Source organism: Durio zibethinus, chromosome 10 (assembly GCF_047325235.1).
Source record: "Durio zibethinus cultivar Kanyao isolate XHJ-2024 chromosome 10, ASM4732523v1, whole genome shotgun sequence".
Taxonomy (NCBI): domain Eukaryota; kingdom Viridiplantae; phylum Streptophyta; class Magnoliopsida; order Malvales; family Malvaceae; genus Durio; species Durio zibethinus.
In genome coordinates, this window is record NC_143171.1 from 3366757 (window position 1) to 3389431 (window position 22675).

Consider the following 22675-nt stretch of genomic DNA (forward strand, 5'->3'; position numbering starts at 1 on the left):
ATACAGAACCACACAGACGTTTCACCCTCCTTTTAAGAGAAGTGTAATTCTCATAAAAACTTGGTTTGATCTTTAGCACATATAATTTTGTTTCCTCAACTCGAGTTTCAACCTGTTTTGTAAAATTTAAAAAAAAAAAAAAAAAGTGCAATGTGAAATGTTTAAATCTACAGAAGTAATGAAATGTCTTCACTTCAACAAGGCAAATTTGATCCCTTATTCTGCCATTCTTGGATGAGGGAACGGAGGGTGTGATTTGGGGTCAGGAATTTGTGCTTGAGACTCAAATTTGTCATGGGAGATGTATCATGCCCCATCTTCAGCCATTCCTCTATAGCTTCCAATTCGTATGAAAAACCATCAGCCGCTATATGTGGATTTTTCATCACTTCCTGCACCCACCATACAGCTCAAATATTTATATCAAAACATCACCAAACATCATGGTTAGAGTAGCATTTTGAGAGAGATGCAGATTTGACATTGAGACCAACCTGGAATATGGGGCAGAGGAAAACACCTGTTACATCGCTTGAGTCATCTGTTTTTACATTTTTATTGGTGACCGCTTCAAATCCTCCTCTAGCCACCAGATCATCAGCTTTCTTCTTCAGCTCATCTAGCTCTTCCGTAACAGTTCCAATCTGCAAATCTATGTTGAGGCAATGGTTAACAGACAAGCATTTCATGGATAATCCTGCAAGTTCCACTGCCACCTCCAAAGGCCATTGCCCTGCCTTCTCGTCCAAAACCCGAACAAGGGCAGTCCGGTCCACTGTCATCGCGTCTTCAATCAGCCCGGCCCAATTCCTCCCAGTTAACATATGCATCAATAGAACCCCAAATGCCCTAATATCTGATCTCAGATCATAGTGATCATGGCGCTGAGTCAAGCCATAGCCACTGATCTTTGCAACAAGATTACGGTCCAGGAGAATGTTGGACGTGGTGAGTTGAAAATGAATTATGGGCCTGGGTTTAGCCGAGTGTAGGAAGGCCAAGCCCGAGCAAACCTCGTGAGCTATTCGGATCCTATCATACCACCCAAGGACCCGGTTTCTGTTTGTTTTCCTACAATTCCTTTGGGAGGAACATAAAATGTCTCTCAAGCTACCATTATGCATGTATTCAAAGACTATGCATTTCAGCTCGGAGCAGAATCCCATCATAGCAACCAAATGCGGATGTCGAATGTCGTTAAGAAGCCTCACCTACAATTAAGATACAATTCATTATTTTGTAAGACCAAACTAAGAGTTGAGTTGATACCTTCTTCAGCAAGAAATGTGACTACCAATTTAATTGGACCTGCCTAATATAATTAAAGCTAGAAGAAGTCACACCTTAGCTTGAAAATCTTCTTGAGACAATCCATTAGCAGAATTGAGCATCTTTATTGCAACTATTGAATGATTGATTCGTCCTTTATATACATTCAACCAATCCCCTCCTGATTTTAATCTCAAACGCTCTGAAAAATTATCAGTTGCTAATCTGATATCCTCAGCTGTGTACTCTCTGTAACTACAGCCTAATTCACTTAATCTTGCAGCCATTCCAAGTGCATCTTTTTCTCTACAAAACTCAATTCTACGTCGGAAAACATCCCTTTGTCGCCTCAATTCTTCGATTTCGGTTACCATCTCTGCCCTTGTAACTACAGCCTTTTCTAACTGAGCCTCAGCATTTGCTCTTGCCATACTTGATATCTGAAGTTTTTTTGAGAGCTCAGTTTGGAGTTCCAATAGTGAATTTAGCCTCTTTTTGCTTTCTTCAACATCTCTTATAACTTCATGAAGTTGCTCTTTTTCGGTGTCCGATAATTTCTCTATCTCTAACCGCTGGGTGACCTCTTCTTTTATCAGAGTTTCAAGTTCCTCAGCCTAAAAGAACATGAATGAATTTTAAGAATTAGCAAACAAAAATGAAAGAAAATAAAAAAAAACTTTGGGTAGGTGATCAAGAGCTTTAAAATACCCGAGTATTGCATAAAATTATAGCCCATTCAGCTTTTTCATGTCTTTCAGCATTGACCTTAGCTTCCTTCCTTTTCAACTGAATAGTCGCATAAGCTTCATCTATCTTGTTTTGCAGAGCTTCCATGTTTTCTGCAGCATTCTAACAATGGAACAAAGCTTTGTCTAATTAAATGTTAACATAATTGTCAGAAATCGGTGTCTTGGATGCAATGAAAATGGCATGGAAATGGAATGATGGAAACTCAATAATTGTAGAATTAGGTAATATCAGGACATTCAAATCCAGACAAGATGAGGAGTGGTGGTCTAGAAAGTGAGTTTGGCACACACACATCCCTAAGGGACCAAACATTACTAATCATCATCCCATCACTATCATTTGCCCCAAGAGTCAAGAAATGAACATAGGTAAGATAGAAAACTATTACATATTGTTGGCAAAACAGGATTGGTTAGGAATAAACAAAAAATTTCTAACTGCTGCAACATTATGACCACAAATTGGTGAGGTGAAAATGATCTCACCATGTCGGCATTTGTGTTTTCTGGTGCGTTTGGCTCCATTGGACTAGTTTGCAACCAATCATTGATCTCGTCCTGAGAAATCACCTCATCCAAGTTTAAAGACAACAAATGCTGGAAATAGTTTTCAATCTCTTGTAAATTATCTTCCCACTGGTTCTGTGGTGAATCCTGGTTTGTTGATGGAGGAAAAAAACCTTTTTTCCTTCTGCTAGGATTATTTTCACTAAAAATTTTTCCTAACAAATGTTTGAGAGTTGGCTTTTCTCTTATTTTGGCAATCATGATTCCTTGATCATCCTCCATGAACCCTTTATCAATATTTCCGTCGAGGACCACCAATTTCCCCCCACATATAATGTAAAGCTCGCAAAAATCAGGTTTGTACTGGTGAACATAGAATGATCCACTTATAGCACTCTTTGATCTCCTATGGAGGAAGAAATTAAAGTGAATCATCAACAAGGAAAAAAAAATTCCAATTCCCTGAATCATGTAGTTTAAACTAAGTGCAAAGAGGTAGAGAAATTTTCCATACCATGATGAGGATTTCAAGAATGTCGTTCCCATGACAAGTTTGCCAATTCTGAGTCCTGATGTCAAATCTACTATGAGCTTGTGGATAGGTTCATCATATTTCTCAACTTTCAATATCTCAGCTTTTACCTATGAAAAAACATAGGAAACATCCTGAAAATTATCAGAGCAGAAGTAATCCTACACCAAAATGAAATTAAATTGTAAACAGATTGATGCCAACATAGTAAAACAAATCCCAGCAACCATCACAGCAATAGGCAAACAAACAAAACCTTGCCACAGAAAGCTATATACTTGGAAAGTAACTTGTCTGTCTTCTCTTGCTCATACTTCCTCAAGACTTCCAGCTTCTCTTCACTCACCGCGCTTGCCGGAAGCTTCCCAACTGATACAGAAGATGAAAATGTATATAATCGTGTCGGAGATCTGATCAAGTGAATAAACGGAATCGAAATCTACGTGTTTGAACTTACATGGGGTGTAAACAAAGTCCTTGGAAATGTTGTAAGTAACATGAAGGAGGACAATGGAGATGGGTTGAGAATTCCATTTTCTCAGTGTCCAAGCCAAGGTCTTATATCCATCTTGTATATCATTTCCGACTGCAACGTAGACTTTCTCCTCTTGAGTTTCCATTGGTAAGCTCTTACTACTCATTGCTCAAACAGCAGGGATTGAAAAACCAATAATCCTGATTAGATCACTTAATCAAGGCAATTAACATCGTTGGAAATATAGCCTTGATAAAGGGTTAATGTGAAAAATCCAAGGAAAGGAAATTGAAGGAAAGGAAAGTTGAATTCCTTTATGGTTTGTCAAAGGTTTGTTTAGGTACTTGGAAATAGTCAAAAAAGACGAACAGGGCGGGGACTTCTTTGCCTTAGGTGTCTTAAGCGACTAGGACGGCCAGTTTGGACTTTCTTGTCTAAAATGAAACAAAACTTTTCTTAAATAGAATTTTAATTATTCTTAACCCACTTGTTAATTGGATTCTCGATAATAAATAATGATACATCAATTGAAATGACAAAAAAATTCACTTAAAATTAATAAGCGGCCAAGGTTTATCTTAAAATTATTTTTTTATGATAAATAAGTTTGATTAAATTAATAATAATCATATATTTCATTTATAAAGTATAAATTCAAATTTCACTGTCAATAATTTTTTTAGTAGATTATTTATAAATTTAACATAATATTATTTTTAAAATTTATAATTTATCTGATCTTGAAACGAAAATTCACCCTCATCATAAATTTTTTTATCAAAAAAAATTATTTTTTATCTATAATTTAATTTAAAATGAATGCAATATAGGCAGGTTAATCTTAGGAGTAAGCTAACCGACAAATAATCTTCAGCCAGGCGATAATTTTGGTGAGTAATAGAAATGCATAGCAATTTGCACGGGTCAAATTGTGTACACGCTTTAGAAGCATGTTGCCGTCATGCATGTCTAGACTTTTGATTGCTTTTTGAAATAACATTTGAATAAACTATTAAATCTATTTTGTTTATAAAAAAATGTCCAAATTTATGGAATGCATTTATAAACTTAGGTTTTATAGACAAATACACAAGTTAAGAGCTAAACTTAAGAATGAAGTAAAATGGCTAGAAAAAATCTTTCTTCTCCTAGCTTGTGCCTTTGGAATTAGTTAGATTTTGCAAATTTAATTCCTCTCCATCAAACCCAAGTTAGAAGCCGGAACTATTCATATATGTTCATATATGTTTAAATTTACAATACTCAAAATTAATAAAATATTATTTTTTGAATATCAATATAAAATATAAATAATATATATACTACATCGGTTGAAACTGATTTACATAAAATCCAACTTTTTTTTATTTACATATCTAATTTGATTAAAAATTAAAAAACTAACCCTACAAGATTAGATTGATTAAAAATAAAAAACCAATCTTATAAGACTAGATCGAACCAAAACTTGATGGATATGAATTAGATTACCAACCCTATGAGTTTTGTTTGAAAAAATTTGCTTTCAATCTTTGACATTTCTTGCTTTTAAGCTTGATTAACCAGGTATTGTTTGTTTCATTTGGAAAGAAAGAAACAACAGGAAGGGCCTCTTTGCTGTGGAATCTTTATTAGCAATTTAATGGTTAATTTATCAATACAACCTCAAAGAATTGTCCATGGGGGTGTAGCTCATATGGTAGAGCGCTCGCTTCGCATGCGAGAGGCACGGGGTTCGATTCCCCGCACCTCCATTTGCGTTCACTCGTTTTGGTTTTGGAATTTGGAAGCAGCAGCTCTGGCCTTTGGGTTTGGGGGCTCTCAAGAAAGCCCAGCGAACTTGTTCATTGAAACAAGCATTCGAGCCTAACATTATGAAAAATGCACCGATTGGGCTTATCTTGTATTTACAGCTCAATCCGAATTCAATCTTAGGCCTTAGCTTTGAAATTGGTTTCCCCAGCACAACACTTTTTTTTTTTTAATGAAATTACAAATATAAATTATAATTAAATATTACATTTATATATAAAACAATTAAATAAATCAATCTTTCAATAAATTATAATATAATTAAGATCAAAATCACAAATAATTAAATTTAAACCTAAAACTTCATGTTCAAACTATAACCTTTTTATCTAAAAGAATAAATTGTAGGAGACGATTTCGGTTAAAAGTATAGATTTTGGATTACATGCAATTTCTATTTTGATTAAATATAAAAGTGTCAACTTTCAATAAAGCTAAAAAAAAATTCAAACTTTAGATCCAAATTTGTTCGATGTACAGAGTACAAATTCCTTATACAAATGCAACGAACAGGGTCAATGGTAAAAAATAAAATCTTTTCAATTTTAAATTCAATGAAAACTTGAGATCAAAGTATGTGCTATGTGGAATGGTTCCATGTTGCTTTGGATACTTATCAAGGAAAGTGTAAAAAAAAAAAAAAAAAGAATTATCTTTTTCAATTAAGTAGATCCATTATTACAGCTTCGTTACAGCTAAATTGTCTTTCTTACTATTAAAATGTTTGATTTAAGAAAAAGAAAGGTTAAACATTGAAGACATGATTATGATAATATTGTCGGGGGCAGAGAATGCACGTGCGTCACCGAAATCATCGACCAAAATATTTGAATTGAAAGATGCTGCGCACGTGCTTTCAGTCAATGGTCAAAAGTAGTGATTACACTTGTCCTTGGACCTTATTATATATGAAAAAAAAAAATAATCATGATTACAAAAGAATAAAACCCAAAGAAGAAGCCAAGATAAGAACTATGATTAGGATCCCTTCCAACGAATCTAAGCCCTTTATCATCATCATCATATTTTACTACAAACTATATGATTTTGTAAGTTTATTTTTTTATAAAAGAGATAATAGAATGAGAATAAATTAAAATTATTAAACATTAATTTTTAAATTAATTAAATTAAAATTCGAATTTATTTTATAGAATCGATTTAGATTTAATAGTTAATACCATCACAAATGAAAAATACATTTATCATGCATACATAATTTATTTTAAATTAGGTGATTGTGATCATATAAATGTAATTTTTATATAAATAAAAATCACATTTATCATGCATAAATAATCATATAAATTATTGATTTAGGATAAATTATGTAAGAATAAATTAATTATTGTAACTTGTGTAATTATTGTTATAGCAAATTTTAGAAGCACATGCACGTGTGTTGAAGATGATAATGATAATATCAAGTCATTCCAAGATGGAGATCATGGAAGCATGTTGCTACCTCGACAAAAAGCATCATCGGCTGCCACGTAGCTGCCATGCGTCTAATTATTCATGGTTGAATTGGAAGATATTTCTAGAACCAAATTTTTTTTTTAATTTTTTCTTAATAATTATTTAGTTAAAAATCTAAGAGGGATGTATTTATAAAAATAATTAAAATGAATATTAAAATATAATATTTGTACATTCCATTTATATGGGTAGCCATTGCCACGTGTGATGTCACATGCAGTTGAAGGGTGCACGAGCAAAAGTCAGCAAAAGATGCAACTTGTTTCGAGCCCCCTAAAGGTAAGATTTTGATCCCCAAAACCTAAACCCGCACCAAATTGGATGCTGGAGGGTTATGAAACTAATTGTTTTTCTTTTTGTGATAATAAATTTATGATAATAACCAAAGGAAATGGTGTGACTCGATCATGCTTCTCTTTGACGTTGTCTCTCTTATGAAAAATGAAAATATATCTGCAAGGGTGAAGAAAAAAATTTGCCATTCAAGCCGTTGCAAAAAGTTGCAAAATAAATTATGCAACAAAATTTACAAAATTTTTTAAGTAAAATTTATGAATTTTAAAAAATAATTTAATAAAAATTTTAAATAATTTAATTAATAAGGTTTAACATGAATATTAATAGTACGTAAAAAAATTATTAAACATATTATTTATAATTTAAATTTAATTGATTTTTTTTAATTATCAAAATTTTATCAATATTTTTACTAAAAATATTTATATCAAAATATATATCAAAATTTATTAAAATTTTACTTAATTTATATAATGATATTTTGTAATTTATCGATTTGATTTTTTATTTTAATTTTGATTTAAATATTTTTAATAAAAAATTTTCACAAATTTTATCTAAAAAATTTGTGAAAAAGTTTTTCCCAACTAATGGTTCATTTGATATATTAAATATCAATTAAAGTTTTTTATAAAATAAAATTTTCATTATTTTTAATATTAAAAAATAAATAATAAAAATATTTGAAAATATATATAATTTTAAAACATTTATAAAAAAAAAAAAAAAAAAGAGACGGAAGGAATATCACACAAACACAACCAGAGGCCACCATGCAAAATCAGCTGGGGTCCATGCCCAAATAACAAACAAGAGGAAAAAAAGGCGTCGAAATGAACCTAATTTGGTTGGCTTGCGTAGCGTAGCTGCTGCTGCTACGGGCTGTTGGCCACCGCAGCTTTCAACAAATGCTTCCGCTGTACGTGTCTTACAACTATCAAAAAAAAAAACAAAAATCATTATATATTTATATAAGCAGTGCTTTTCTAATTAATCTTGCCCTGCATCCGATCTGCTATCTGCATATTCGTTTCACTGGGTGTTGAAACTTTGAATCAATAATCAGTCCAAATTTTCAATTCACAATTCAGATCATTTCAGACCCTCAGCATTAATTACTCTCTCTGCACGCTGTCAGATTGAACCAAACAAAGCAACACAATAGCAATTCACATTCAAGTTTTAAATAACAAAGTACTTCTAATTCTCTTTTCACGTTCAATTTCTTTCATATGTACCAAACTCATAAACTTGAAGCTCAGTCAATTACTAAAATTAAAAATTTAACGATTTATTAATAAATCATATAATTTCAATGCACGTTAAGGGTTATTTTTTTTCCATTCCATTGATTTATAATAATAATTAACTCTCCATGTGAGGTTGATGTGAATGTTACATATTAACTTTATCAAACATGTAAGCAACTGCTAGAGGATACTGCAATTTATTTTTATTTTTTGAGTTTATATTTAATATATTATTAATATATAAAATTTATACATTATTGATAAATCAATGATAATATTATATTAAATATAAATTTTTATTTTTTTAACAAAAAAACATAAAAAATACTTAATGTGTGAGAAGACATAAGCATTAATGGAAGTAATGTTGTGTAGCCATTTTACAAGGTAAATGTTTTCCCTGGAGGGATAACAAATTACACGAAAATATATGTATGTATAAACGTGGGGTTGGAGCATTGGGGGCAATAGGCTCTTCTTTATACGCATTTTCTGCCAAAAATCACTTTACCTTAATTGCTGGGGTTGCTTCGATTTCACTGAGGAAAACAAAGCTTGAGCAGAAGCCCTGGTGGTCGGGGCTCATTGTTTCCCGGTTTTCTCGCATTATGGTCTCGCACTTCACTTGTTACTTTGCAAAGCCAAAAATATTATGTTTTGTTTTTTTTACCTACCTAGAATGTTACTTTGACCGAATCTGCTGTAACTCTAGTGTTTTCTGTCTCTATTCCCTCCTTCACATTTACTTTTTCTTTTATTTATTTTGGCATTTTTTTAGTACATATTTTGTTTAACTTCCATCTCTTTTGTTTCTCTTTTTTCTTTCACAGTTAACTTTTTGTGCTTTGTCTTTTTCTTTTTTCCCTTGCTGGGTATTTCATTTTTTTTTGGCCAATTGGACCTAAAAAGTTTGACAAAGTGTCATAGTTTTGGGCGCGCTAAGGCACGAGGGACAACTTTTCAAATCAAAAGCTTTGGAATGGAGAAGCTTTAGATATTAAATGTAATACAAAAAATTCTCTGCAGCATTGGTGGCTTTCTTTTCTAATGCTCCATAATGTAAACAGAAATGAGAAAATACTGTTGATGAGAAACTAAACTTTATTTGCTGGATTGCTTTATAATGTGTACACACGCCATTTTCATTCATCACAAATTGGTTAGTGAATTCAATCACTAATGCACTCGCTTCGATTCATACCTTGATATGTAAGTTATAAGATTTAAGATTCGATTTTTTTATTTGGATTTTTATGCATATAAAATTAAAAATTTTAATACATTAATGTATAATATTTTCTTTTTATAAAAATAAATTCATATATATATATATATATTTATACGTGTGATAGAAAGTTCTCACGATAATATATTTATATTGAGAGAAAAATTTAGATGAAATTTTTTAGGTAAAATTTTTTAAGTTCTCAATTAAAAGTAATTAAATAAAATTAAAAATTAAAATTGATAAATTAAAAAATCTTATTATATAGATTAAGTATGTAAATTTTAAAAAATATTTAATAAATTTAGATATATATTTTTATATAAATATTTTTAATAAAAGTATCGATAAAATTTTTATTATTAAATAAATATCGATCAAATTTAAATTATAAATAATTTTTTTATATATTATTAATTTTTACATTTAACTTTATTCATTTATTAATTTAATTTATTAATTAATATTTTTATTAAACTATTTTTTAAAATTTTTTGACAAATTTAACATGGATAACTTCATTTAAATTTTCTCAATTAATCTGAAGCTCTAATACCGAAGAATGTTGATGGATTTTTGGATCGATGGGTTCTCTCTTTTGGGAACAACTACTGTTTTCTTTCCATCCCGCCGAAGAGGGAGCAAAAAGACTAGTACCATCCAATCAATTATCATCAATCATGAAGCTATAAGTGAGATTCTATTATACATTTACTTCTATAATTTTAAAGAACTCTGAAATAGATATATACTTGCCATATCACCACTTATTAAACGGATTGAGATTATTAATCTTTATTGTACCTAGCTACAGTATTACTAATTGAACCAAATAATATTACAACAGCTTTAGCTTTAGGTAAAGCTAAAGCTATAGCAAACTTGCCATTTGCACTTAACTCATCAAGTGGTAAAATTTTGTCAATCGTGTGATTTATGATAAATGTTCATTTTTTTTTATAATCAAATATTTAAGATTAAATTTTTAATAACTTTGAATAAAAAAAATAAAAATTTGAGAGCGATCCGTAATTTTTTTTTTTAATATTGAAGTTTCATTTGAATTGATGATAAGATTAATTACGATGAGATTAAAATTAATAATAAAATTTATTGTAATTGTTATTGAAAAAAATTATTGTAACTGTAATTGAAAAAAAATTAATAAAAATTTTATATTGATTTAATTTTATTAGAATTGACATTTAAATTCAATTGAAAATATGATAAATTTAATCGCACTAAATATTCAATAAAGGATCAATTAATTTTTTCATGATTTATTTTTCCAATAACAACTTAATAGTAAAAATTATAATTCAAGAAACCATATCTTTTTCACTATTTTTTTTCAACAAAAAAAAATGTAAGACAAGTTATTAACATATTGTATATATTCTTACTATCACATTTTCTTTATCCATATTTTTTTAGATATCTTAAAATTATGTTCTATGTTATTTTTTGAACATCTAAAATTATATTTTTTTATAATTTAAAATTATTATTTTTTACTTTTTAACATTAAAAATTATGAAACTTTAATTTTATCAAAATATTTTAGTTTTAACATTAAATATATTAAAATAAATTTTTTTTTATTAAATTTCGTAAAAATTAATATAAGACAAATAAATAAAGATGGAGGAAATATATTTTTTAAATTCCTAATCTACATGCCTTAATCTCTTTTCCCTAACTAATTACATACATACGTCCTAAGTCACCTCCTCATGCCATTTGATTAAAATTACCGATTCAGTCGACTACCGCGATTCATTGATAAGCCAATGGAGATCTATAATAAACCTTGTTAATAACCAAATTCACCCTAATTTAAGATATAAAAAAATTTATTCAAAAATTAAGTTATCCATCCAATCTAAAAATTTAATCCGAGATCAGTATTTCTAACCAAGACTCAATTTAAGTATTATTAAATTAATATAAATTTATTTTATTTTATTTTAATATATTTAAAATATTAATATATTTAAAATTTTTCAAATTCCACCTACCGAACTAAATCAATCTAACTTGATCTGACCTGCCCGGCTTATAAGCGGATCTTAGCATGGATCTGGATATGAATCCGGACACAAAACATTAACCGGATCCGAAACAAAAGCGACCGCTTGAGAAACAGCCAATGGTAGTAAAAGGTTGGAGAGGTGCATGTAGGACAAGTGTGTAAAAATCGAGAAGAAGACATAAACAAACCTTATTTTATTTTTATTAATTAAATTAATACACTGTTAAAAAATAATTACTTTTACTAAATTAAAATAAAACCCTTACAAATTCTCTCCCATTTCCACCACCCCGGATCTTCCGCAACGTTGTTCCAGACAAATTTTCTTCACCGCGCAGAGCTAAAAGTCACCCCCTCACAATCCTCTCATTTTCTTATTATTTTCAGCTTTTTTTTTACTATCAAACAAAACTCTCTCTATATCTTTGAAAGTGGGCTCTCCGGTTTTACGCTGGTTGGCAGCTGAAACTGCTCAATACTTCTCTCTCTTTCTCTTCCTTTAAAACCCAGACACCAACTCTTTCTCTTTTCCTTTCCTTTCTTTCTTAGCCAAAAGTGGAAAACAATAACAAACAGTTCTTTTTTTTTCTTCGGAGAAATCCCAGATGAGTTTGCATGCATTTAACCTGTTTTGAAGCTTAAAAAAAGATTTTCAATTTTTTTTTCTAAGCTTCGTGATTATCGTAGTTGTTTTTCTGAAATGGAGCAGTTTTAAGTAACGGTTAAGGCAAAAATACACCAGCTGATTTTTGTTTGTTTCCTGAAGAAATAGTTTTGGTTTCTAGTGTCATTTTAGAGAAAGGAAAAAGGTTTTGAAGGTTAGACTTATAGTTGTAGCATATATATAAGGATATTAAATGGCATCAGCAAGTAACTGGCTTTCATTTTCACTATCTACAATGGAGATGTTGAGGTCATCATCTGAGCCTCAGTTTGTGTCATATGAAGGATCCTCTTCTGCTGTTTCTCCTCATTACCTGATCGATAACTTCTATGCTAATGGTAAACTTCTTTTTTTTTCTTCTTTTTATATTCTTTTCATAACTTCTGTTTGGTTGCCATGAAAATACAAGAGAACCCAACGATTTTTTTTGGTAATGTCTCGTTCATTTTAGACGGTTTAATGAAATAAGTTTATAAAATATGGTGTAGTTTCAAGTTTGAGATCATTTTCCAGCTGGTTACTTAAATAAACCTACTTAAAATGCTCACTGTTATATGCAAAAGAAAAACCCCATAAATTTTTTCTAGTTTATGTTTGGTATCTAAGGAAAAGTAATGGATTGGAAGGAAGTAAGACGTACTGAATTGACTGGTTTCTATGCATGTTGGTTCTATGTTTTTTGAAGGCTGGACAAATCCAAAACATCAAGTGGTTTTTACAGAAGGAGAGGAGAACCAAAGCAACGAAGCTCAACCCCCAGCCATGGCTGATGAATCGCCCATTCTCACAAGCTTCCACCAACAAGCACCAAAGCTTGAAGACTTCCTTGGCGATTCCTCATCGATTGTTCGATATTCAGATAGCCAAACCGAAACCCAAGACTCATCTTTAACCCAAATCTATGATCACAGTGGCTCTGCTTACTTCAATGAGCACCAAGATCTCAAGGCAATCACTGGGTTTCAAGCGTTTTCGACAAACTCTGGATCGGAAGTCGATGACTCGGCTTCGATGGGTAGAACTCACTTGACTGCTGTTGAGTTTCCGGGTCACTCGATTGAGTCATCTGGTACCGAGTTGGGCTTCTCCAATTGTCCTACCGCTGGTGCCTTGTCACTTGGGGTTAATCAAAGTTGCGAAAACAATAATAATAAGGCCATTGTTTCGGTTGACTCAGATTGCTCAAAGAAGATTGCTGATACTTTTGGTCAGCGAACGTCAATTTACAGAGGAGTCACCAGGTTAAACATCCCATCAATCCATCTATTTTCCTTTCTTTTTCTTTCATTTTTCTGGTTTTAATGAATTGTTTTTTTTGGATTTTTTAAAAAAGTAATTTGATTCTTGTGAACTACGCAATTAATTTGTATATTAGTTTTGGTTCTAAGTCTTCTGACTACTCGTTTTTGTTGGGTACGTGGCTTGGAAAATGCAGACATAGATGGACAGGTAGATATGAAGCTCATCTATGGGATAACAGCTGTAGGAGAGAGGGTCAAGCCAGAAAAGGGCGTCAAGGTCCTTCACTTTCTTCTTTCTCTTTCTTTTTCTCTCATTATTCTAAACTAAGACAACAATATATTCAGAAATGAAAACAAAGATAATACTGTTAAGTTTTTTTTTTTTTTAATCAAACTTAGTTTATTGTAGATGAATTAGATAGATAGTTTGATAGATACACTGTGACACTGAAAAGAAGCTTGCATGCATTCAAGGGGGGATTGATGGGGGGATCAGTGGCCATTTGTCATCAGTCTTTTTATGATGATTGAAAGACTGATGTTATGTATAATGTACAAATGCAAACTCTTTTCTTTATTAGTTTTTTTCTGTAAAAACTTTGATTGATTTGATCATTTGTGCCGCCATTTTGTTCATTGTGGACTTTTTTTTTATTTTTCTGATCTCTCTCACACCTGGGGGCCCTATTTTACTATGGCTGTTTTGACACGACCCACACTACCACTGGGCACTGGTCAGCCTTATTTACACTTGAACGGAAGTCTGAACTCTGAAACAGTCTGATTTTCACTGCGTTGGCTTTTGCTTTTACTTTTGTTGTCAAGCCAGAAAGACAGCGGGTAGAGTCTGTGGGAGAGAGGGTCTAGGTTTGACCAAGGCACCATTTTTTTTTTTTTTTTTTCAAGATTTAAAGACGAAAGACACCCACCAGGCCACTAAATTAACATAAAATTTCTAAGCAGTAAGTTTTATTTTACCTTGAAAGTTGGTGAAAATTTCTTAAAATTTACCCCTAAGAATAGTCAAAGTACGTTATGGATTGTTTTAGATTTGGAGTTAAATCAAGGGCAACACAATAGTGCAGAGCAAGATTAAAGAATATACTTTACGATTTTTCACTCACGTTTCATTGATTGTCAATTCCAAGGAAGAATTAAGAACTAAAAAATCGTTTTCTTTTAACCAACTCACATGCCATCTAATGCACATGCATCAGTCCTGCTAATATTTTGGCGTTGCATTGCTTATAGAAATGATTCCAAGCAGAAAATTTTGACCAACATATTACCTGATATTGACAATCTTTGCTTTACTTTTTGCATGTAATGTGGGTTCGTGGATGTCTGGCTGTCATTCAATGTACGAATCTATTGTTTCTACAGTGTACTTGGGTAAGAAACTCCTACAGTTTCCTATTTTCTTGTATTAAGTTTAATTTTGCAATTAAATCTCTAGACTGAATATAAATATAATAACATGTAATTTCTCAGGTGGCTATGATAAGGAAGAAAAGGCAGCTAGGGCTTATGATTTAGCTGCTCTAAAATACTGGGGTCCCACAGCAACGACCAACTTCCTGGTATTACATATATACACACAGTTCTTGTATCTATCTTTCTCTTGTTTCTGCATGACATTTTACGTGCCCTAGAGCATGAACTTATTGACTGGTCCCTGTTTGCTTGGTTTAGATTTCAAATTATTCAAAAGAGTTGGAGGAGATGAAACATATGACCAAGCAAGAGTTTATTGCATCCTTGAGGAGGTAAGCTTTGTATCCTTTATTGGTTTGCAGTTTTTTGTTTTTGTTAATTGCAGTTGATTAATCTTTTGTTTGCCTGATTGATATGTAACAGGAAGAGTAGCGGATTTTCAAGGGGAGCATCAATTTACAGAGGTGTTACAAGGTTAGAACATTTTGTGTAGAATTTGAATTATTCATTGTCTGAATTATATCTTTATGATGAGTTCAATTTTATGTGATATATAATTCTATGGCGAACAACTGAAGCTCGGGTTTATCACATTAATTTTGCAGGCATCATCAACAGGGCCGATGGCAAGCAAGGATAGGCCGTGTTGCTGGAAACAAGGACCTATATCTAGGGACTTTTGGTAAGGCTGCAATAACAAGAGATGAACAAACTCGCCCACTTGACAACTTTCATACACAATATTGTTGTTCGGAACTGATCATGATTTTCTTGACGATGACAGCTACTGAAGAAGAGGCAGCAGAGGCATATGATATTGCGGCCATCAAGTTTAGGGGTGTGAATGCAGTAACCAACTTTGAGATGAACCGGTACGATGTTGAAGCCATTGCCAAGAGTTCTCTTCCAATTGGTGGTGCAGCAAAGCGGCTAAAGCTTTCACTTGAAACGGAGCAAAAACCAATAGTAAACCATGAGCAACAACCCCACAGCAGCTTCAACAGTAACAGTATAAGTTTTGCCCCCATGCAGCCAATATCTGCTATTCCTTGCGGAATCCCTTTTGACTCAGCAGCAGCGGCTGCATTTTATCAGCAGAATCTCTACCACCACCTCCAGACTGCCAACATCGGCATCTCTGATCCCCCAGGTTCTTCCTCAACAATGGCAACCCCAATGACTGTAATGTCGCAGCCTGCAGCTGAGTTTTTCTTTTGGCCTCACCAGTCTTACTAAAACGACCAAAGCAGTCTAAAAAGGATTAGTTTACAATTCAGCTAACAGTAGTAGCAACAGGCGGCATGCTTACGGCCAGCTGGCCCCATATCTGACCATCACAACCTGATCTACCTCTTACCTTGGCAAGAGTAGGATTTAAGGGAAGAGGTTTTTTGTTTTGAAGGCTAAAGGTTCTAGTTTTTAAAATCAGGAAGCTGGATTTTGTAAAATATCTTTATTATCTTCAAATGCTAAAGCTAAGACATGTTGAAATGGGCAATCCATTCCATTTTCTTGCGAATTTTAATTTTTAATATTTCTTATCTTCAAATGTTGAAGATAACTCAGCCGCTCCACCAAGCCCTGACGAGCCATGCTAGACCCAGGCTCCATCTTTTTCTTAAGATCCTCCTCGAAAGCGTTCTAGTAGAAGCAATATGAGGACAAAAAATTGGGCAAAGCTGAAGAAATGGTAAGTCTGAAGAGGATGAGGTAAAAGAAAATGTAAAGCAGCTGAAGTTGCATGGTTTCCAACTTCTCTTCGCCTATCGATTTGACTATTTCTACCCTTGGTCTGCTTCTGCTTCATCAAATGATTCAACTTCAAAAAGTTTACTACTTAATTAATTAATTAATTAATCAAAAGTATCTTATATGGGACAATGCTTTTTTTTTTTTAATATCAGAAAACTATTTTGCTTTCAATTTTTAAAAAAATATAAATTAATTTGTCATGAAATATTTAATATCAATTAATATGTACATTTAGGAAGTTAATTATAACATTATTATGACTCATAATTTAAAATCATCAAACTTTCCATGTTCTGAAGTTTTAAAATCTTGAGAAAATGAAAGTACTTGACATAGAAATATAAAATTTAATTTAAATGATCGATTCACTTCTTTTAAGAGGTGAATTTTCATAAGATTAGATTTGATTTTCGATACTAAATCTTTTAATAGTTTTTAACTTCGACCTTCCTTTACCAAAGTTGTAAAGAAAAAAAAAAAGGGTGCATGATATATGGAATTGTTTGGATGAGGCTTTTGAAGTTCTGTAAAAATGCTTCCTTGTGACTGTTAACTTGGCTATTTATATATGGAGTAGTTTTTTTTTGTAATTTTTTTGCGTGCCAATTGCAAACTGATTTGACTTGTCATAATATTATTCATAGATAATGTTTGCTGCAACAATCTTATATGTTATGTGTTTAAATTTACAGATGAGTTGTATGAAAAGCATAATTTTTTTGACAAAAAATTTTCTTGCTTTTGTAAATTTCAGCATAATATTAGCCCAATGGCATCTGATTTCTAATTTTCCTCTAGTTTCTTCACACCAATGGCTGTGTACATTAATGCCAGTTTCTCAATCTTCTTCAGAGATGTATGGCAACCCACCCTTTGGATTAGGAAATAATAGGAAGCTGAAAATTAGCTGAAGAAAAGACACTCAAATTCATTTCATGGATTTTATCAACCACACCCTGCAGGGCTATATTGCTTCAATTTTCACACAACACAGCTAAAGCCATTACTCCATAACCAGCTGCATATGACGATTTAAATCATTTAGGTAGCTGGTTCGAGTATAATCTTGCAAGTCACAACCGTCTACAATTACTGCTTTCCCTCCAAAAGTCTTCTGCTGAAACTCTGCAAGACCATCTTCATTCTTAAGCAACTCTGTAACCTGAAAATGATTAACAATTCGCGGTTGTTGGCATGAATTTTTAGAGAATTGAAAGGATTAGACAAGGGGAGGAGGTGTTTTCGAAATTGTTTCATACCCTTATCATGCTTGGACGCATGCTTGCTAAGTGATTAATGCACATGGAAGCTGTTAACATAGCACGTTTCATTGCAGTTGGATCATAATTGTCTTCTAGTCGAGGATCTACCAATTCCTTTACGCTATTTGATTCCAGAAGTGGTTTTGCCTGTATACAAAACATAAAATAAGTTCATATCTTTTAGGAGTAATATAAAATGTTGAAATTATTTTGCTGATTTGATGACTTTGGTGCAGAAGATGTACCCAAATCACAAGGCTTTGTCTGGACGAATCGACTGCACGGCGACCTGTTAAGATCTCCAGTAATAAAACTCCAAATGAGAATACATCAGTCTTTTCATCAACAATTCCATGCATAAAATACTCTGGAGCTAAATACCTGAGGCAATTTTCAATTTCCATACACATTAGCTCCAATTTTATTGACTTCATGAAATGATCAATGCTAATAACAAATCAACTGAAGAAGGCAAAAAGCTGCATGCCTAACCCGAATGTTCCTTCAATGGGATGGACGACATGGTGAGGCCAATTCTCTGGTAGCCACTTTGCCAGACCAAAATCTGAGATCTGCAATGAGTAGAAGAAATTAGAAACTTGGTATCATTCGATCAAATAATATAGCATTAAGTCATTATCAGTGCATGGAAATTATGTACCTGAGCTTCATAATCTTGGGTGAGCAATATGTTGGAGGCTTTGATGTCTCTGTGTATAATGCGCCTGTGACAGTCATGATGGAGATATTTCAATCCCTCTGCTATCCCAATTGCTACCTTGAACCTTGTCTTCCAATCTAGACACTCAGGTGAACCTGCAGTGCAGAACATTGCCTCGTTAGTCCAATTGATATATAATGGTTGACCTGAAAGTATATTTACCAGACAAAAGTAAAACAATTCTCAATTTCTCAGCCATTTTAGATTTAATTCTTTTCTTGTTTTCCCCTGGTCCTGCTAGAATTGATTGTGATGATCAATAGTAATAGAGAAACAGGAACACTACCAAAAAGCACAGAGGTAAGGCTGCCATGAGGGGAAAACTGAAGGACTAAGTGCAAGCCTCCATCAATACTGAATCCGATTAAGTGAGCTGCATTTGGGTGATTAATGTGAGCAATAATCCCAAGTTCTGACAAGAAATCACTGGCTCTATCCTCTTCTTCCTTCTTATTCCTCATTAGCTTCTTCACTGCTACAATTTGACCATCAGATAACCGCCCTTTGTATACCTCCGCATGGCCTCCTTTTCCGAGCAAATTCTCTACAAAATTTTGATGCATATTTAGAATCATACTTCAAATCAGTATATCCAAAAGTACAAAAAAAAAAAAAAAACCAACTCAGTAAATAGTCATCTTCATTTCCCCGTGATCAAAGGAAACCATTAAGTCATGAAAATTTGAATGGATGTTTAACTGCTGACTGCAGGGGTCAACCTGCCTAGTTGCCACATCATTTTCATTTCAATTTAGTCGACAATAACTTCTCTTTAAACCCTTAAGCAGCTTTCAATTGTAGGAAAATTTGACTTTGGCTGCCAATGCATTATTTTTCGTACATGTATTAGTTGGTATAACTTATAATTAAATCAAATATTCAAAGTCCAAATTTATCTAACTTTAAAAAGCTTGTTTCATCTATCTAATCCTGATTAAAAGAAAAACCCAAATCATCACCAGAGATAAGAATAACCAGAACCCGCCAAATCAATGTTCCCTACAGCGCCAAAGGTCCTTCAGCTGGGAAATTCAATGTTCAACCATTTGAGAAAGAGCAGTAAATGCAAGAAAGAGAGAAGAGAAGACCTGATTTCCTGAGCTAATTCAACCAAAATATTTATCACAAGCGAGTAGGTGCTGGTGGTGGATACATTAAAATTCCATGACAATATTTGACAAATTTGTTATTTTTAAGACATGTCAAGCCGACTTCTGTAATACCATATACAAAACTGCCTGGCATGAATCCTAATTTTTCCTTTTTTTCTTTTCCTACCTGATAGTCTGATGTCTCTTAACCTTAATTGAAACAAAAAGCTAATATGTAATAGCTTACCAGGACTGAAATTTTCAGTAGCAGCAGCAAGCTCTGAGTAAGAAAAATTCTTCCATGATGGTTTGGACACGGTTATGCAGTCAATATCAACATCTTCTTCCTCAGAGCCATGAAGTTTTGCCAATTTCCTCCTCAAGTTCTTCCTGGAAATCTCGTAACTTGATAGCAAAGGAATAATAGAGAAACTTCTGGCTGATTTCTTCTTAATATTTTCAATTATATTCTTCCATTGTAAACCATAGGAATCTCGGTTCCCTTTCTGAAAAACAGGCTTCTTTGGAGAATAGGAGCTAGAATTGCTGCTGCAACTACTGGCATCAGAGTCTGATCCCAGGACTGGAATCTCCAGTACACCTCTTGGTGATGGCTGATCATTCAGTGATTCACTTCTCATCACCACCCCGGATTTTGATTCCTTTTCTGGGTTTATCTCTTCTACTGTCTCTCTTCCTGTCTCTGCATAAACAAAACAAAACTTATGAAGTAACAATTTAACCAATCAAAAATAAAAATGTTCCCTTCAAATTTCACAAGGAAACAGAAAAAAAAAAAAAAAAAAACCCTATCTTTATATCCAAAACACAACAACCCCACTTCACTAAAAAATTAAAACTGTCCAAAAACAAGAAAAAATACTTAAACCCCAAACTGAAAAAGAAACTGAAATACCTTCCACAGCCATGATTATCCAACACTTTTCAAGAACTCAAAAAATGAAGAAAATTTTGTTTTTTCAATCCAAATTCCTCTTCAACATGGAACTTGAATAGTTCTTGGATGATTAACAAGAATGAAAATCCAAAAACAAAAAAAATCAACTAAAGTAACATGTTCATGTTTTGATTGGGGGTTTCCAACCGGAATCTTTTAGAGCAGATTGGTTTGCAACCAAAGAATTTCAAACAGAGAGTGTTTTTAAAAAAAAATGGTGTAACTTTGGAAGTTTGTTATTCTTAAAAACATCAAAGCGAAGTTAAAAAACCAGCTTGACCAGAATGTTTTGGAATCTCATCTATATTTATATAAAACTTCTCTTATTCCACCATTTTTTTTTAATTTCATTAAAAAAAATCAAATTAATTTATTTAAGTTTTAATGCAGCACATGTTTTTCGGATGAAATCCCGACCGTTGGTTTTTAGCGCTCGAGATTTCTGCCGCAACTGACGCTTGTAAAAAGGAGGGAAAGGTTAACGACCCGACCAACTGTTGGTAATATGTAAACTTCTTGGAGGGTAATTTGGGTATAAGATAGTACTGTCTTTTTATGTGGTGGGACTTTTATTATTATTATTAAAAAACATTAATTAATTCTAATAATATATTTTTTCTTCAAAAAAAAATATTAAAATTTTAATTTTAGTCGAGGGTCTCTAGCTGGAGAGTTCCCATGGCCGTACGATAACCGATGCAATGAAAGCTCCGAGGGCGGGAAGGATTACGGGATTGATTAGATTAATTAATTAATTAATTACAATTAAAAGATAACAATAAGAACAAAATATGGGATAATAGGGACGTTTTTGTTGTTAATTAGATGTTTAGGGTCGAACGTCAAAGTCTACTTTTGAAATGGGTTTTAGAAGTATTTAATTTTGAAATACCTTCAAGCAATATTGAAAACCAAAAAATTAAAGTTTGGAGCATGGATTTTTTTTTTTATGTTAATTAGTTTTAATATTCATAAAATAAAATATTTTAAAAATTCAACTTGGTGTTTTGCAAATAAAGCTAACAACAAGAACTTAATATTTTTATTACCATTGGGTTTGATTCAAATCATTAAGGCTAAATATTGGAATAAAAAATTTCAATTAGTATATCTAATCTTTATCCATTAATTTAAACACAACAAATTTCTCAAAAATAAAATTAATTTTTTTTATAATTAATACCATTAAAATTAAAATTTTAATTATTAAAACTAAAAATATATTATTTCATCAATAAATTATACAATCGTTGAATCTAAATTTCAATACATATAACTTTTATCTTATTATTAATTGAAAAAAAGAATCAAACACAAGCATGTTTTTGTTTTAAGAGACTTATGATATTCACATGGATTTAGCTAACTAATGTCAACTTGCAATTACTTTAATACATTATCAAGAAATAATTAGTCCAAATTGATTTCTCTTATATTTCTAAAATATATTATAGTAATTGGGGATATTTGACCTCATACCTAATCTGGTTTAATTATTTCTTAACTCTAAAATTACAATTAACCCATTTATTCAAAATTGAAATGAACAACTTTTTTGGGATAGGGAGATGCCATGTCTTGTTCATTAGCAACCATTGCATTTGAAATATTATTAAAAAAATTGTACCTTGAACGAATTAACATCTATATTATCTAGCACTACTACCATATGAGAAAAATGGTCCATAATTGATTTGTCTGCAATTGTAATGCATATTCTCTTATTATTATTATTTTTCAATCCGACATGATTAAATAAAATTTCGACACCTTTTAATAATTCGAGTTTCAGAATACATGGAATGTTTGGTCCCTCCTTTCCCAAATTTTAAAGATGTTCAATACCATCAAAAGATTTTTAATTGAATAATTTCCACATGCAATGATAAGATATCATCATTTGGCTCAATTAATAAGATTATTTT

At 32.1% G+C, this 22675-nt stretch overlaps 3 protein-coding genes and 1 non-coding gene across 5 annotated transcripts; 2 read left to right on the forward strand and 2 right to left on the reverse strand.

The window, feature by feature from the left end:
• Positions 1-47: 47 nt before the first annotated feature.
• On the reverse strand, positions 48-3888 carry LOC111292238 (U-box domain-containing protein kinase family protein). 2 transcript variants are annotated; one of them, XM_022884506.2, is made up of 8 exons: positions 3515-3888; positions 3314-3426; positions 3040-3167; positions 2505-2931; positions 1978-2118; positions 1344-1883; positions 495-1211; positions 48-392 (listed from the first exon to the last, which is right to left on the reverse strand). In XM_022884506.2, exons 1-8 carry the CDS (start codon positions 3696-3698, stop codon positions 195-197), a joined length of 2448 nt encoding a protein of 815 aa, XP_022740241.2. In that variant the 5' UTR covers positions 3699-3888; the 3' UTR covers positions 48-194. The 2 variants fall into 2 exon arrangements, with proteins under 2 accessions (XP_022740241.2, XP_089622578.1); XM_089766452.1 differs by having other exon boundaries at positions 3336-3426; positions 3515-3529.
• A 1325-nt stretch (positions 3889-5213) lies between these two features.
• TRNAA-CGC (transfer RNA alanine (anticodon CGC)) lies at positions 5214-5286 on the forward strand. The gene has a single exon. It is a non-coding gene; the product is annotated as a tRNA-Ala (tRNA).
• A 6636-nt stretch (positions 5287-11922) lies between these two features.
• LOC111292251 (AP2-like ethylene-responsive transcription factor AIL6) lies at positions 11923-16485 on the forward strand. Its single transcript, XM_022884530.2, has 9 exons — positions 11923-12629; positions 12977-13532; positions 13727-13809; positions 14916-14924; positions 15024-15112; positions 15225-15298; positions 15390-15440; positions 15572-15648; positions 15751-16485. The coding sequence occupies exons 1-9, from the start codon at positions 12485-12487 to the stop codon at positions 16200-16202; spliced, it is 1536 nt and encodes a 511-aa protein (XP_022740265.2). The 5' UTR covers positions 11923-12484; the 3' UTR covers positions 16203-16485.
• A 1136-nt stretch (positions 16486-17621) lies between these two features.
• LOC111292736 (receptor-like cytosolic serine/threonine-protein kinase RBK1) lies at positions 17622-21031 on the reverse strand. The gene is made up of 8 exons (XM_022885264.2): positions 20709-21031; positions 20040-20495; positions 18988-19245; positions 18642-18796; positions 18473-18552; positions 18226-18361; positions 17978-18127; positions 17622-17880 (listed from the first exon to the last, which is right to left on the reverse strand). Exons 1-8 carry the CDS (start codon positions 20719-20721, stop codon positions 17722-17724), a joined length of 1407 nt encoding a protein of 468 aa, XP_022740999.1. The 5' UTR covers positions 20722-21031; the 3' UTR covers positions 17622-17721.
• Positions 21032-22675: the final 1644 nt, after the last annotated feature.